Source organism: Diachasmimorpha longicaudata, chromosome 6 (assembly GCF_034640455.1).
Source record: "Diachasmimorpha longicaudata isolate KC_UGA_2023 chromosome 6, iyDiaLong2, whole genome shotgun sequence".
NCBI classification, from domain to species: Eukaryota; Metazoa; Arthropoda; class Insecta; order Hymenoptera; family Braconidae; genus Diachasmimorpha; species Diachasmimorpha longicaudata.
The window spans coordinates 4,829,021-4,844,422 of NC_087230.1; the positions used below are offsets into that span (position 1 = coordinate 4,829,021).

Below are 15,402 nucleotides of genomic sequence, written 5' to 3' on the forward strand. Positions count from 1 at the left end.
TTTTCTTGAGGGAAGAATTTCGATGAATTATTTATATACTTAACGTTATAATTAACATGATCATATTCTAGAACAAAATTGTCAGGAAATTACTCGAGTTCAGAAATGAAGCATTGAAAAAATAATTACTTTTCTGAAGTAAATGAATATTTGTTAAAAATAATTTTTTCCTCAGTGTGGTTAATATGCCTGAGTATTTAACAATTTATTGAGTTATTGTCAATTTTTCTATTGTATATTGATCATAACGCGAACAGTAATTGACTAAAATGTTTAGTTTTCTTGCAATTATATCCTCGAGCTGAATTTATTCGGAATCGCGATACGTCTTTGGAAATATAACACGTACCCTTTTATTACAACAGTACTCCATGTTTTCAAAATATAAAAAACTTTTTCTGCCGGCTCATATCTAGACCGTTTTTCATTCCACTCGGATTTGTTCAACCTAAAATAACACAAATAATGTAAATGAGTCCGAGAAAGGTTTCCCCAAGTTTCCCTTATCTCTTCTCCAGAGTCTCTATTCAGAACATACGGTTTATCACTTTTTCCTTCGTAGAAAAAAAAATTATGTACCGCCCAAGTAGAATTCAGTGCTAAAAGGCATACCCGAGAGTAGATAGAGATAGAGAGGATTCCACCTCTCATTTTTACTTCTCGGTTCTCTCATTCTTCTTCTAACAGAGAGAGAAAAATAAAGAAAAATAGACTCAGCTGGAGAGATGTAAAAGAAGCAGAAAAAAATGAGATGAAAAAAAAAGTGAATGCACTTTATTTCACTCACTCTCACGTGTTCACTTCTGCCTCTTATTCCTGTAGTTGCTGGAAGTGATGCTTTGAGGTGAGCACAGAGTGCAAAAGAGTGAAAATCCCAAAGTGTCAGAAACGACAAAGCAAAAGAGGAGAAGGGTGAAGGTAAATGGGTGCATAATGTTGAGTATAAACTGCCAGTACTGAAAATTTCGTCGGATTCAATTTATTTGATTCGTGCCTGTCACTCTGCACGAGAAAATAGGTCAAAGGTTTTTAATTTGCATATAATTTGTGAAGCCAACTCAAGTGAAAATTCACCGAGATCTTTTAATGTTATGATCAGGTTGGCAGACAGGTTTAGGTGGTTGGAAGGAATGTAAACTAAGTGCGACAGTTTTTTATGGGAATTGATCAACAATGATCAGACACCTCTCTAATACCATAATTGATATGATTAAACATGAATAGAATGAAGCATTTAAACTTAGAGACTTCGGTATCGATCCACACCGGACGTATTACATCAGGTCTCCCAAATCCTGAATGATAAATATATCTGAATGAATCAATGATTCAGAGATAATTGAGCAAATCATTTCTCGTTATTTTCTCAACATCTCCAGTCTTGGAAATACTTTCCAATGCATGAGATATTCATGTCATTGGAAACGTTCGAGCAATTTCGTCTTTTCAAACTCCATCTTATTTAATTCATTTCGCTAATTTCCTATCGATTTTTCGTTTTCCCAAAAGCAGATAAAATGTTGATTAAAATGGTGGATGTTATTTTCAGATAATTTGTTATCTTAAATGCACGAAAGCTCTTTCCTCTCTGCATAATATATAATGTAAAATGGAATTACTCTCATATTTCTCATTGAAACCAATGTCCCATAAAAACATTACAATATTGCAGATAAAATTGGCTCGAATTCACCAGGTAATTAACAAGGTTCACCGGGGATCGTGTATTATTGGATTTCGAGTTGGCAAGCGGAAATTAGGAACGCACGATTCCACCGAATAAATATCAGGCCAATTCGGTTCAACATGCAGCTGCTAATCAAAATCCCTATTTGCTCGCCCAGATTATATGCTCTTTTTACCATTCCTGATATCCTACCCTGAATATTTTTCTCTTATTCCCACAATTTCCGAACGTACCAATACTCTTGCACCTTTTGTTCAATTGCCCATTTTCTGTACTCAATTCTTTTCAATTCATTTTTACGTCTCGTAGTATTCTCATTCAATCATTCAGTGCTTTCCACGTCTCATTGCTTCGTCATTGTACCACAGAACTCGAACATTTTGTATTGTTGAAGAAGAAATACTATTTTGTTGGTTGTTGCAACTTTCTATTGCAAGATTTTACGTGAGAGAGAGAATTGAAAACAAAATTTTCTCCTCTCCTGCACAAATAAAAATCGGATGACGATCATTCCTCAAGGGCGCGTTAATCATCAGAAGACAATTCATTCTGCTCCCTCCCCGTAAACGCTGAAAAAAAAACATAAAAACATTAATCTTAATAACCCTTTTAATGGCGTTCCTCCCGCCAACTTCAGTCCATATAAAACAACGTCACCAACGATAACATCGATAAAACTCCAACCCTTCGCCGAGTGTACCCTACGCATTATGAAACGTTTACACTGCTAAAACGTGAAAGTTAGATATTAAATTATCATTGAGAAAACAAAGGACCGGGTCCCGTGGTTTGCATTATGTAATACAGAACGACCATTATAGAGTTATAGAATATCCTGGGGGGAATTGGGCAAGGCCATTTTCCATTTATTGTTAACTCTAACGCATAACAAACGGGAGAACGGGTGAAATGTGAAGCCGTTGAGCCTCAAGCTCACCCAAAACGGTTGTAGTTTCAGGTTAATTTATCCGAAGCTTCATCTGTTTTAATCCCTTTTAATTCAATTTTCATTCATAGTTGTGCGAACAGAGATAACATCCGGTGGATGTAATTTTTCTTTAAATTCATGTGATAATTATTCTCGTAAATGAGATATTTAACAGAACTCGATAGTGGTATTGTATTTATTATAATTAATTATAAGGTAAAATGGAATTGACTTCAATGACACGCTTTCTGCAATTTCATGATAACTAGGGCGAACTTTTGGATGGGGAAATTGTTAAGATGAATTTAGTTGACCTGATCAAGTCCTAGTCCACCTGATAAAGTCCTAGTCAATCTGATAAAACACTAGTCGAACTGAAAAACTACTAGTCAATTTCATAAATTACTAGTCGACCTGATAAAGTACTAGTCAATCTCTGTTTAATTGGCCGACTCAGGATCACCTAGCAGTCGATTAACTATCAATCATTGATTGGCGATCGAGTTGCAATCAACTGTCCATCGACCATCAACTGATTGATCATCACCTACTCAATGCGTTATTATGAAAACACTCTTGTAAGGTTATGGTTTTTGGAAGACTCGCATGACCTATCGATCGACTCTACTTGTATGTTGTCAAGCACGATCATTACCTTCACAGAGAGGAACATTCAAGAAAAATTACGTATCTTTTCCGTACTTCCGGAGCGAAATACCGCTGTCGGAAATTTTACGGAACTGTCAGAGAATTTTTCCTGAAAGTTCCGTAATTTTTGGTTAAATCGACTGTGACCAAGTGCTCAAGTCGATTGGCAATCGACTTATCATCGAGTAGTCATCGAACGATCCGCCAAAGAAGGAAGCCCCGAAAGCAAGAGCTTATACAGTTTGCTTACTGAACCAAACACTAATCTGGGAGCGCCCGAAACACCAGAAGCTCCATAGCTTCTCCAACAACCTCGGTTCCATTTCTCTCTCCGCTGTTGTCATTAACAATTCTATCTGCACCCGAAGTGACCAGCAACCACTGGTTGGATTGACCGAAACGAGGTAACTGGGGCTCTCTCTCTGGTGGATATCAAACCAAAGGTGAAGAAGGGGCAGAACGGAACTAGCCCTGAGGGGCTTACCTCGCAAATCCCCAGGGGGTGACTTACGAGCTTGGGACAGGGGGTGGGAAGAAGAAAGAAAAAAAATCCATGAGAAGTTATACAGAGCCCGAGAACCCCAGGGTCTCCTGTAATAACTTGAAGAATGCTGAATAAATAAATGAAATTGTTTCATTTAAATGGTGCACGAAGTTTGAATCTTTCATGGGCTTCTGAGGTGTTTACTTTTTATTGGCCTTCGTGACTTTGAAGGGTCTCAAGTTTGATGTCTTCCTAGTGGAGTTTGCCAAATAGCGAATGTATGGCTTCGTGTTAATACAAAAAAATTGGACTTTTCATTTTCATTTGCTGACTTCAATGTAGTATTATTTTCCAAATTTCCGAATTATCTTTGTTTGTGATGGGATATCAATACGAAGTCCTGGAATTAATTATCTAAAGTATAATCAAGACCATACGATTGCCCTCTTTATGACGTCGAGTTTTAAAAAATCGATAAAAATAAGTTTGACAGACATTTGACAAAAGTCGTTATTCATTATTCAGTATTCATTTGCATCTGCCCTTGAGGGAATAGGGAAAGCTGGACGATTTTTAACGCCATTTCATTGATACACGAAGGGCCAAACAATAATCAAATCCCACGAGAATTTACAAAGAGACGAATAAATAAATGAAATTGCCTTCATTTGAATATCGCATGAAGTTTGAATCTTTCATGTGCTTTTCAGGTGTTCTCGTCTTTATTGGTCTTCGTGACTTTGAAGGGTTGGAATCTTGATAGGTATCCCTTCAGCACACACAGGCTTTGAGTAGTATGAAATGTCCGGCTTCATACAAATTCCCTTTTCTTTATTGCCCTTCCATTTCAGTATCGAATTTCGTTGTTGACGGTGCCGAACCCAACTCCAGGGTTATTGCACCACTTCGGTATGGATTCACTCTCAGTTTGAGACCCACTCCGACGATAGATGGGGATGAGGAGAGGGGTCGATGTTGATGGAAGTTTCAGAGTTCTGTCGATAGTTCCACATCACAAATGTCAGAATGTATTGAAGGTCGTTGGTAAAGTCAGTAAAGTTTTTGAACATGGATAGCACGTCTTCAAGTGCTCTCAAGCCAAAAGGCATCACTCGATCGATACATTTTTAAAGAAAATAGCTGAAAGCGTACTGACGTTTTCTGAAGGGAGTGAGGGAGTTTCGTATCTCCAGGGACTAGGTAAAAGTGAAATTTTTGATAATTTTTTAAATTAAACTGTAATTTTGTTAATAGAGGTATGTAATCGCGCTGTACACTAAACTTTCACCCTGGAATGGACCATTAATTTTCATCCTTTCGAGGAAATTGTGGAAGCTCTCGGAAAATTCGAGGTAGTGTTTCGAAAATGGATTTAGGAACATGTTTTAGTTCTACGGGAGATTCGTGAAGTCGTTATGTTCCATATAATAATACTTCATTTTCATGGAAAAGCTGGGAGTTGTAGATGGAGACGTAAACTGTCGTGAAGGTGGTAGTTCTCGGATATGCATGAGTACTCGGACTGTGTCTCACTAATTACGAATTATTTGGAAATGAAATGCAGTTTATTCCTTCTTTTACGTCCAATTAAATCATTCTTGTGCATGAAAACTATAAAATGTTCCACCTCAACTTGGTCTTTCACTTTTAAAATGGTCATACACCAAAACTGTTATTTCGTAGAGGACTGCATTTACACAAATACCTCAGGCAGCATTTTTTCACGGAAATCGAGACGCTGGCACATGCAAAACAGAACGTATGCAACAACGTAATAAAATCACTATTCAGGGTGCAGATACGACTCCATTAAGGGATGGAAATACAAATGTACGGGAAATTATTTCATCGTTCAAATGTGCTTAGACACGTGAACTGTTTTTTTAAATCATATTGTTAAAGATATTCTAAATGTGTGTGTGGTACGCTTGTCGTCATGTGTCCACAATTGAAAAAGGGACTATAGAAAGGGATAGAGAGTCCACTTTTTGGAAAAAGTCCTTGACATCTCTGAAAATGTTTTTAGGGACCTTTTTATTCGCACTATCAAGTGCTAGGGACCAAATATTCGAAATAAGTATTTGTTTAAAATTTATGTAGTTGTTTGGACAAAGGACAAGTACTGATATAACTTTGATGATAAATTTGCAAACGCTAAAACCTAATTATCAAAATCTTTATACAGCAATGTTGCCTGGATTTCCCCGCAGATCGAGTGCCTTTACCCGTAAAGCCACGGCAATATCTTTTTAAGGTTCCTCACTATAGCCACTTCCACGCCCTCGAATAGTCGCAGTGAAGTACCCCCGATGCCGAGTTTCGTTGTTAAATGCCTCATCTCCACCTCTGCCATTGGCACAACTAGTGGCCATTCTCGTGGAGTAGAGAAACAGGAAATAACAAAAAATCTAATGTAAACATTCTTGTACCAAAAAAAAGGTGATAATTTTTTCCACACACCCCGAAATTATTCAATCCATAGTCTCTAGTCTTCATACCCCATTTTCCAAGGAATTTGCGTGTGTGTATGTGTGTACCAATGTACGTACACCATTTTCATTAACGATTTCTCAATAATAAATAATGGACTCGCAGGGATCAATGACGCTATCGCTAGATCTTCACGTAACTTACTGCTGATTCGATTTTCGAATAACTAATAAACTCTATTCCCTGAGAGGCTCCTAAAACCCCAAAAGAAAATAAAACAGAACAAATTCTTGTAATGATAATTGCATTATTGCAATGAGAACGAAATCTCCAATTCAATGAGAAGCGAACAAACAGTTTCTCCCAGTGAGAGAATAATAAATTTTTCAAAGGAAAAATGTAAATCTACACGTGCAAAAGGAAGTAGAACTGAAAGAACGTAATACCGCCATTTTGAATAGAAAATTTTCCTGCGAATGGTAGCTACCCTGAACAGTTTTCGTCCATTCCACGTGAAAGTTGCAATAGTAAACGAACCATTTCTCTCAACAGCTAAAAAAAACTTTAGTGTAACCATAAAATTCTTATGCGTCCGGTGCATATAACCCAATTCTAAATTTATGAAAAACGAGTGAGTAAAATAAAAAGAAAAACGTTGTAAAAAACGAGTGGAAGGGAAAAAATAATAATGGTATTCACGAATAGCCCGATGAAAGTGTCCCCACTGAGCACTCAAGTTCAAAGCCCTCAATAAAAAATAAAGGAATAAAGGTGGAATAGACGGAAGGGATCTTTGGGTTTTAATGCCTTAGTGAGGATTCGCGAGAGGGCCGTTTACACGCTACAGAGAGAACGTTACCCTTTTTTTTTTTTTCACACCTCTCATTTTCTCATTTTTTTTCCCAACACACACTATCCATCCAGTACAACTCACCCCACTCACCCTCACTCACTCTTTCCTCTATTCTAGCGTACACTGGCAGTTTGATCTACCCCGCGGTGCGGTGGAATGCATTTCCATACATTTTCCGGCGTTACCCGTCGACATTGCACCAGACTATAAATCATAGTGCCACTATGCTGCACCTCTCCACCACCCGGGCCCTCCATCTCCCTTTCTCCTTTGCCCCTGTCGTACGGTTTTGGACGCGGTGCGATTCCACGTCTTTCGCTGGGGTGAAGGAACCAGGAGTCGAGGGGACTGTCTGGGGAGACGGCTAATGCCGATTGAATTGCCGTTCTGGGCGGGAAGCCCTTCGGTGGCGGCCTTCGATGATGATGGCGAAGACGGTGTAGTTCAACTCGGGTGGTTAATTGAATGATTTTGATCATTAATGGAGGGGTAATTGGGGGGTTGATTTTAGGCGACAATTAGTGATGATGGAGAGGGAAAAGGAGGATATTGGAATTGAGGGGATTAGAGAAATGGAGAGATGAATCTGATAATTTTTATTGGGTGATTATATAAAAGTTGGGAATCTGGTTCGTAATCTGCCGGACAAAACAATATTCGGTCAAAATTACGGAATAGTTACGCAATGCTTCAGTGAATCTTCAGGAACGTTCAGTGAAAAGACTTGATCCTCTATATTTTTTGCGTGAACATGAACAGAAAAGATTTTCAAATATGATTATAAAAAACCAGTTCTGATGTGTCAGCATTTCCAACAAAAATTAGCATATCGAAAAGAAATCGATTAAAATGCATTCCTTCAAAAGTAAAAACTGGAATTGCCGTGCGGTGATCCTCAGAATTAGAAATTTTGAATGAAAAAAGTCCTTAAAACTTTAGTGGAAATGTTCGTTGCTAAAAATCCCGAAGACCCTCCGAGAAGAGTACGATTTTTTATGGTACATTGCAATAACTCATGGACATTGGGTAGTTCAAAAAAATATCGACAATACTCTTGAATTTTGAAGGATCGTTTGAAATTTAATGGCTGAAATGAAAGGGAAATTCACAAATGGACCTCTCACAACGTTCGTCAGACCCATAGATTTTCATCGAAGTTTAACGACAGCTCTCCAATTAATACCTGAAAATATGATTGAATATGGCACTTTGAAGTTATGAATCATCTATGCACATAATTAATTCCTACTGCCTTTCTGTAGTCCCTTTATGGTTGGAGATTCTATACCATTCAATTTTACGTATAGCATGTTGATCACTTTGACGATATTAAGTGAACACGTAAAATTAGAATTACCATGTATCATTCACACAAGCATCTCTGCTGTCATTTCATTGATATCTCTGGATATTCAATGCTGTAGGATTATATTCTACGGGGCTCTCAATTATCCCGTGCGTTCTAAATTACTGTCAGTGCCATTCTGCGAAATTCAATTATTGAATCAATCACTCTATCGTCAATTAGTCAGAATTACATCATATTTCTCCTTCTTCATATATATGACTCCATTTCAATACTATAATCATAATATTTGATATCCAGGAGAATTGACAGCGTTTACTGACAGTTTTCGTGTGGCCGTTAATTTTGAGTTAAAAATAACTTATTTAAATTTCAAATCATTAAAATCTCCGGCTAAATGATCAGTATTATACAGATTCTCATGTTAATAATTGAAAGTTCGTGGGTACAACTACCTGTGGAGCAATTTTTTTGTGTTAAATAAAATCGAGTGTCACATATTTTATTTTTTCACGTTGTCTCATCCTGAGTTTATCAGCAAGATAATAAACAAAATGAATTTTGACGTAAACAATGTAGAACATCCTTAAAACTTGAATTCGGAATCGCTTGGTCAACATGGAGAGAAAAATTCTTGAAAAATTACGTGCCTGTACCGTAATGTACCAGTCAAAACAATATTCGGTAAAAATTACGGAACAATTTTGCGCTTTTTCAGAGAACTTTCCGGAAAAAGTCCAGAACATTTAGAAAAAAGTATGGTACGTTCCGTGGAAAAATTTTCAACTGTTCCGTAGATGGAGAGAAAAGTCTGTGAAAAATTACTGTGCCGGGCACTAGAATTGAGATGCAATATGACCGAATAGTGGAATGTGTTTTACTCACATATGAAAAATACTATAAATACCGGTAATTTTGTAATCAATGATCTGTGGTTTCGAGAAATTGACTAAACGGCACTATACAATTTGAAGGTCTATTATTTTTCATTTGAGATTAAATGAAAAATTGATGGAATTTAAAAAAAAATTCCTACCTAGGAGTGTTTTGTTATAGTAACATTTCCTCCCTCGGATTTTCAATTCTTTAAAAATAACATTCTAAAGTCTGCAATTCCACCGCTGAAACAGGTGAAATCCTTGATCCAAAAATATGTCAATAATAATGTACATCAATAATAATTTTCCCATAGTGTAATCCTCCATACCCCGTCATTAGATTTAATGTATTTATGCTTTCGCCAACGGATTTACGGGCAGCAATGCGTTATGCGTCCTTTAATAATGATTTACTGGAATGGATTATGGCGATGTGGAGTATAACGTTTGATTCGAGTAGTAGGAGAAAATCAGGATGCTCCTGTAACTCATGCCATCCAGATTTACTGGTGTCGTTTAGCTTCGGTATGTCGCATAGTGGCATAATAAGACAATTTGTGGGCAAGACGAGGTTGCCGGCGAACCGAGCCAAACTTCCGCCTTCGTTGGTGGAATCTTGGCTATTAACCTCAAGTTTTGCATGGATTTACGAATAGAAAAGCTCTCAACTCGGTACGATTTGATATAAAAATTTTTCATCAGACGAACATCAATATTATCTTGGATTATTACAGAAAAATCGTGAAATTTTGCGGGTTCTTTTTCCGTTGGATTTTATAGAAGAATTTTCCCGAGTTTTTTTCATTCGTGTCGAAGTCGTACTTCAAACATAACATTCGCGATAAAATATTGAGGGGAAGAAATTATGCAGGTGTTTGGGATAAATGGAGGAGGAACAGAAAGTCATCCACATGGAAATAACTATAAATATATCATTATCATATATTATATCTCGTAATAAGTAACACTTGTTCAAATATCCTGCGCTCATTAACGTATTCGAGTTCTTAGATACAAAATAAATTAATATTTAGTACTTTAATTAATTCTATATATCAAGCGATGAAATATTCAGTATTTAAAGTGGCATTTAATGAGAAAAGTCTTTAGTTTAGCTCATCATTAACAATTTTCTACGTCAGTCCAACTTTTTTTTCGTTTCAAATAAACTACAGGAGTTTCGCAGTTTGCACTTTATTTCTAATGTTGAAGACTAGAATTTTTCACGCGACTTTTTCCTCTGTGTCGTACTCATTTATATTACCTCCTCCCCACCCCCATCCCTACCGTCCCAAAGAGCAGAATTAAAATTGAATAAAGATCAAACAAATTTATTCGTTCCATCATATAACTCTCTCTTCAGTGTCCACACGTGAAAATCGATATTCACGAGACCGAGTTCTCCATCATTTCCTGGAAAACTCGTGGGGGAGGTCGGTCGTTAAAGTTCATCATATACGTGATTTCCCCATTCTCATGGAATACTCGAATTTCTAACGCTTTCCGTTATACTCCAGATATCGCATGTTCCATCAGGCGATTACGTTCACAACTTTGTGAATTACTGGCGTCATTAAAATAACCAGGTCACAATAGTATTTACGATGATAAGATGATCTCTAATTGAAACAACTTGAAAATTGATATGGAACAGACACGTAATTTTTCAAAAAATTTTTTCTTCGCGAAGGGGGAGGTTTGGGGGCTTGTGACGTAGAAAAGTTGGGGATGCGTAATGTCGTAGTGTTTATGATCGTTAGGAATTCCCTGGAAAAGGTGTATGAAAGTGCACTGTGGGAATTCTCAGTAAAATGTAAATTAAAGTTTCGAGAATTCAGCGTAATTTTAATTGTGAAACGTACGCTCAGGAAGATTAGGATAATATGAACATTTAGATTGAAATATTGGGATACGCAAGAAAATTGAAGATTCCATAATTTGGCAATGAAAACCATAGGAACATGATACCTGAAGCTAAGTTTTCACTAGAAAAGAAACTTTAGTTCAACTATATTTCCCCTAACCGTTTATCTGTTGCATAGTTTACCCTAATTCTGCGAAGGAGATTTATTTCCGACAAACATATGCGGGAAATTGTCCCACAAACTTTGACTGCAAATCTTTTCTGACACATATTTGACTTTTCCATCGCTATTTTTTCTCAGTCCTGTGATATTGACGTGCCACAAGCCAAGTTTTCTCACCAATAATAGAATAACTCGTATTCCTCCTGTGCTTCCATCGATACACAGGAGAAAGTGCATCAGTCGAAAGTCAGAAAGAGACCTGTGATCTCACCAAATATGTTCTACCCTCATTGAAAGTGTGTATAGTCAACATGGATTACACTGTACAACCTCTCCCTCCCAACGTGATTTTTATTGTTGAAAAAACCCAAAATCGTTCCCCATGCACTGAACGCTCCCCCACAGGAGCTCATTGAAGTGCAGAAAATCGATTCTGACAGTTCATTATCTCACCCTCATGGTCCTGACAAGTCTCAGTATACGCATAAGTGGTGGACCATTATCTACCCCTCCACTAGTGGAGAAATAGTTGAACAGACCAGAATGTGTCCACAGCCGAATTGCGGAGTTGGATGTCCGGCCTCGGTCACCCATAGCCCATCCATTAGTTACTGGTTTGATAACGTCGAATCGGCATTGATTGGGCCTAATTAATGAAACTTGTTCCTCACCCTCGAAACACTCAGATTTAGTCCTTCTTCCTAATCCCAAATTCCAATCCTCGTTATCCTTCTGCACCTGAGATGTGATGTCCTGATTCGAGGCCGAGGGTAGACCGATGTTTGGCCGATTTCAGGCCGAAGTTTGGCCGTTTCAACGCCATTGGCGATTCTCCCTCGGGCGAATGGAATATTAGATAGCCGTGAAAAGTTGTTAGTAATTCTCAACGACGAATTTCCGCTTCGGTTGCTATTGTCCACTTCTCTGTATTTCAAATCCATTATCAAATTCACTGGTGAAAGCACCACTAGACTAGATGTTACTGCCGGGGCGCAAATGGCCCGGAAAGCTTTCAAAACTCTTCCATAAATGGGAATGTCGGGGATAACAAATTTTCGGACACTCTTAGAAGGTTCTCGAAATCCAGTTCATACGAAATAAAATCAGATCCTACATCTTCATTAGTTTGTTGACTTAATGGTCTTGAAGTTAAGGACTGTACGAGACAGGGCAAGACATAGTAATGCTGCTTTTAAATTAAATTAAACTATTCAATCATTCGAAGTAGAGGTCTCTGATATGTTCTTTTAAAAAAAGAGCCCAAACTTTTCTTCCACTTCTCCAATACTTTCATAGTAATGCACATGAGTTTTGAATAGCATTGAAGAAGATTTGTAAATTGCCAATGGGAGTTGAATGAAAATATCTGGAATTCGAAGACCAAAGTTATTGAAGTATAATTTTTAAATTTTATCTTTGGTTATGAAAATTTTATTTCTATGAAAATAAAAGTTATAAAAAAGTGCAGATGAAGAAGTAAAAATGATTAGTGGATGAGCAAATGTAGTAACATTGGTAAGATTCTCTGGACATGAGCAACAGTCTAGTATTGGTCAATGGTTGGCCGAGTGTTGGGCGAAAACTGGTAGCACTGGTTCAATCCTTGTCCATTCCTGATCACATACGAGGGAATTTCCGTCGAATGTCCGTTGAATTGGAAGAGTTCAATTAGTTGTCTATCAAAATAAATTTTCACTCACCGAGAATCAAAATTAATTACTATATAAGAATTTCCACTAGATTTCGAAATATAAATGAAGAATCGATGTCACATGACGCAATGGGAATTTTCGTGCTTATCTCATGTATATTACAAAGTAGAACACCTGCAGAATTCACTTACAGAGATATTGTCCCGAGAGGGCTAGGACCCCAAGTATTTGATGAGATTTGCCAGATGATTAATTAGTGTCTTGCTTTTGTATTACAGCCGTCTTGGATGAGAAGCCGGGAGTACTGGGACGACAGCTTTGAAGCTAGGTACACCGAACTGCGAAAGGATTCCAAAAGGCCTCCCCTCAAGGTAATTCATCATCGCAGCGATGACAGTTTTATTTGTATTACATGTCACGGCTTCTTACAATGACCAATTAATTAAATCGTTCATATTCCAATTTTTTAATGCCCCGATCTAGGGACATTATAGTACCTCGGAACCTCGAAATCGATTCTCAACTTTCCACCACATCCTAACGTCTCAAGGTCTCTACAATCTTTATAGACCATTTTTCCAACAGATGTTTGGGAGCGTACTATCTCTGCTCGGCTTCGCCTGGGGCCGCCAACTTCACGATCATTTCAACCCCGTTGCACTTGTATCGAAATATACTAATTGCATACGATTCCGTTGATGTTGCCCGCAATAAGTTGCTGAGTCGAGGGAATGCGACACATTCAAATAATTATTTAAATGTGATGAAATATTCAGGGAATCCAAAGGAATTGTATTCCGCGATTGAAATAGTTCACTTTCTAAAACTCCTTTTATTTTAATGAAAGTCTTACAATTTTTCAAAAGGGATCCACCCTACACCTGAGGACTATATTCTAGAGAAGTATCTTCTAGAGTGGTCAGGGTAGGAGTAATGATGCTCGGGGTGTTACATGCGTCTATATTATTTATCAAAAATGCTTATCTTCTAAAGGATGTTCTGTCCTGCAGTACGTTTAGGCAGCTGCAGGCAGTTAGTGGGGAAAAATGCATTTATGAAGTTTATTTAGGAAATTGTAGATAGGAGAATTCGGATTAGGATATTTATTCGGGAAATAGTAGATAGAGGCTGAGGGCACTTAAGTGTTCCCTTTTTGAAAATATGTGAGAACTAAGGTACTTAGGTTGCTAGATAATAAAGGTTATTTGCTAAGAATCGGTACGTCTTCATACTTAGTTGCAATGCCGTTGATTACTTGGATCAAATAGTTGAGGCGTTATCCAACAGAATATACGATAGATTTGAACCCCTAAGTGATCGAATCAAAGAATAATCCGACCGTTTTACTAGATTTTACTAGACATTTTTCTGTTCGTGTAGCAACGCACCCAAATTTAATTCTCACCCCTAGTTTTTAATTAATGTCGCGTTACATTGGTTGCAGGTATTTGTACCCTTGTAGATCTCAATGTTTCTTGAAAAATGGAGTGACTTTTGCACATGCTGCAACAGTTATATCCAATGTAACAAGTAGAAAAACACCCGGTGAATAAAAGTGCTGTGGGACAATGTCGTTGTCCCTCTGAAACTGGAACGATAAATATTTCTACGAGTTTACTCAGGAGTTTCGTCTTTTGTTGCAGTAAGGCTGGAGATTCGAAAACTGTCCTTCAGTTTTCCCTCCCTCCACCTCCTCCGCCCATTTCCTTCTAACCGTGTTCCATGTTGGATAAATTGTCACACAACTTTTATACTTCTTTGGAATTAATCAACGTCTCTGCAACGGAAAATAACTTTCCCCTGGCAAACATCTAATTTTAAAAGTTTGTGATTATTCATGCAATACAGTTAAGAGGAAATAGTGAAATTACGAACTAAATATTTTTCAACAATTAATTTTCACAGATTGTGAATGTTTGGGAATTTCCAAACAATTAAACATTAAGTGCAAAATTGCATTTGTCGTGATAATTTGACGTCAAGCGAAGGAAACATCGATTTCTCGGTTATTACCACCGCCTGGAAATGAAATTACTGATGAGTAATTGCTTATATTATCAAAAAAGTTGGAAACTCATTCCTTCCAAATTCTGAAATGCGAATTATCGTAATCGAAGAACTCACTCTTCTGAAAAAAATGGTGGAAACGTGGGAGAGTGCGAGACGAAATGAACAAATTCACTACCACACGTGAGGGTTGATTGTTCCCCAATTATTTTAACCCTCTAGTGATCACGAGTGGTTGTCACCCGATCGTTTTTATTATTTTCGCTATAACTATTAAAATATTTTGAATTATCAACCGGAAATTTATGATTGAAAACAATTTTTCACGCCCTATTTATAGTAACGAGACCGAACGGGCGCCTGCGCGCGTGTGACAGTGTGTCTTCCATTGCAGATTATTAATGTGTAGTAAAGTATATACATACATGGTAATGGAAGCACGCCACTGAACATTGACTTTTTGAAAATATGTCCCTTCAAGAAATACTACCTTTCAAAAAGA

The 15,402-nt window shown here is 37.4% G+C and overlaps 2 protein-coding genes across 6 annotated transcripts in view; one reads left to right on the forward strand and one right to left on the reverse strand.

The window, feature by feature from the left end:
• Positions 1-15,402, forward strand: part of LOC135163625 (alpha-mannosidase 2) — an 87,743-nt gene that overhangs the window by 38,159 nt on the left and 34,182 nt on the right. For both annotated transcript variants that reach the window (XM_064123216.1, XM_064123217.1), the window contains one exon: positions 13,172-13,264. In XM_064123216.1, the coding sequence (XP_063979286.1) occupies positions 13,172-13,264 (93 nt within the window). The remainder of the gene's footprint in view (positions 1-13,171; positions 13,265-15,402) is intronic.
• LOC135163632 (uncharacterized) overlaps positions 1-15,402 on the reverse strand; it is an 81,565-nt gene that overhangs the window by 929 nt on the left and 65,234 nt on the right. Inside the window, exons 2-3 of one of the 4 annotated variants that reach the window (XR_010299157.1) lie at positions 1,921-2,256; positions 350-448 (exon numbers count right to left, since the gene is read on the reverse strand). The exons of 1 other annotated variant lie outside the window; for it this stretch is intronic. Coding sequence is in view for 1 of the 3 variants with exons in the window: in XM_064123227.1 (XP_063979297.1) it covers positions 350-448 (99 nt within the window). In the remaining 2 variants the exon portion in view is untranslated. The remainder of the gene's footprint in view (positions 1-349; positions 449-1,920; positions 2,257-15,402) is intronic. 2 more of the 4 variants (XR_010299158.1, XM_064123227.1) reach the window with 2 other exon arrangements.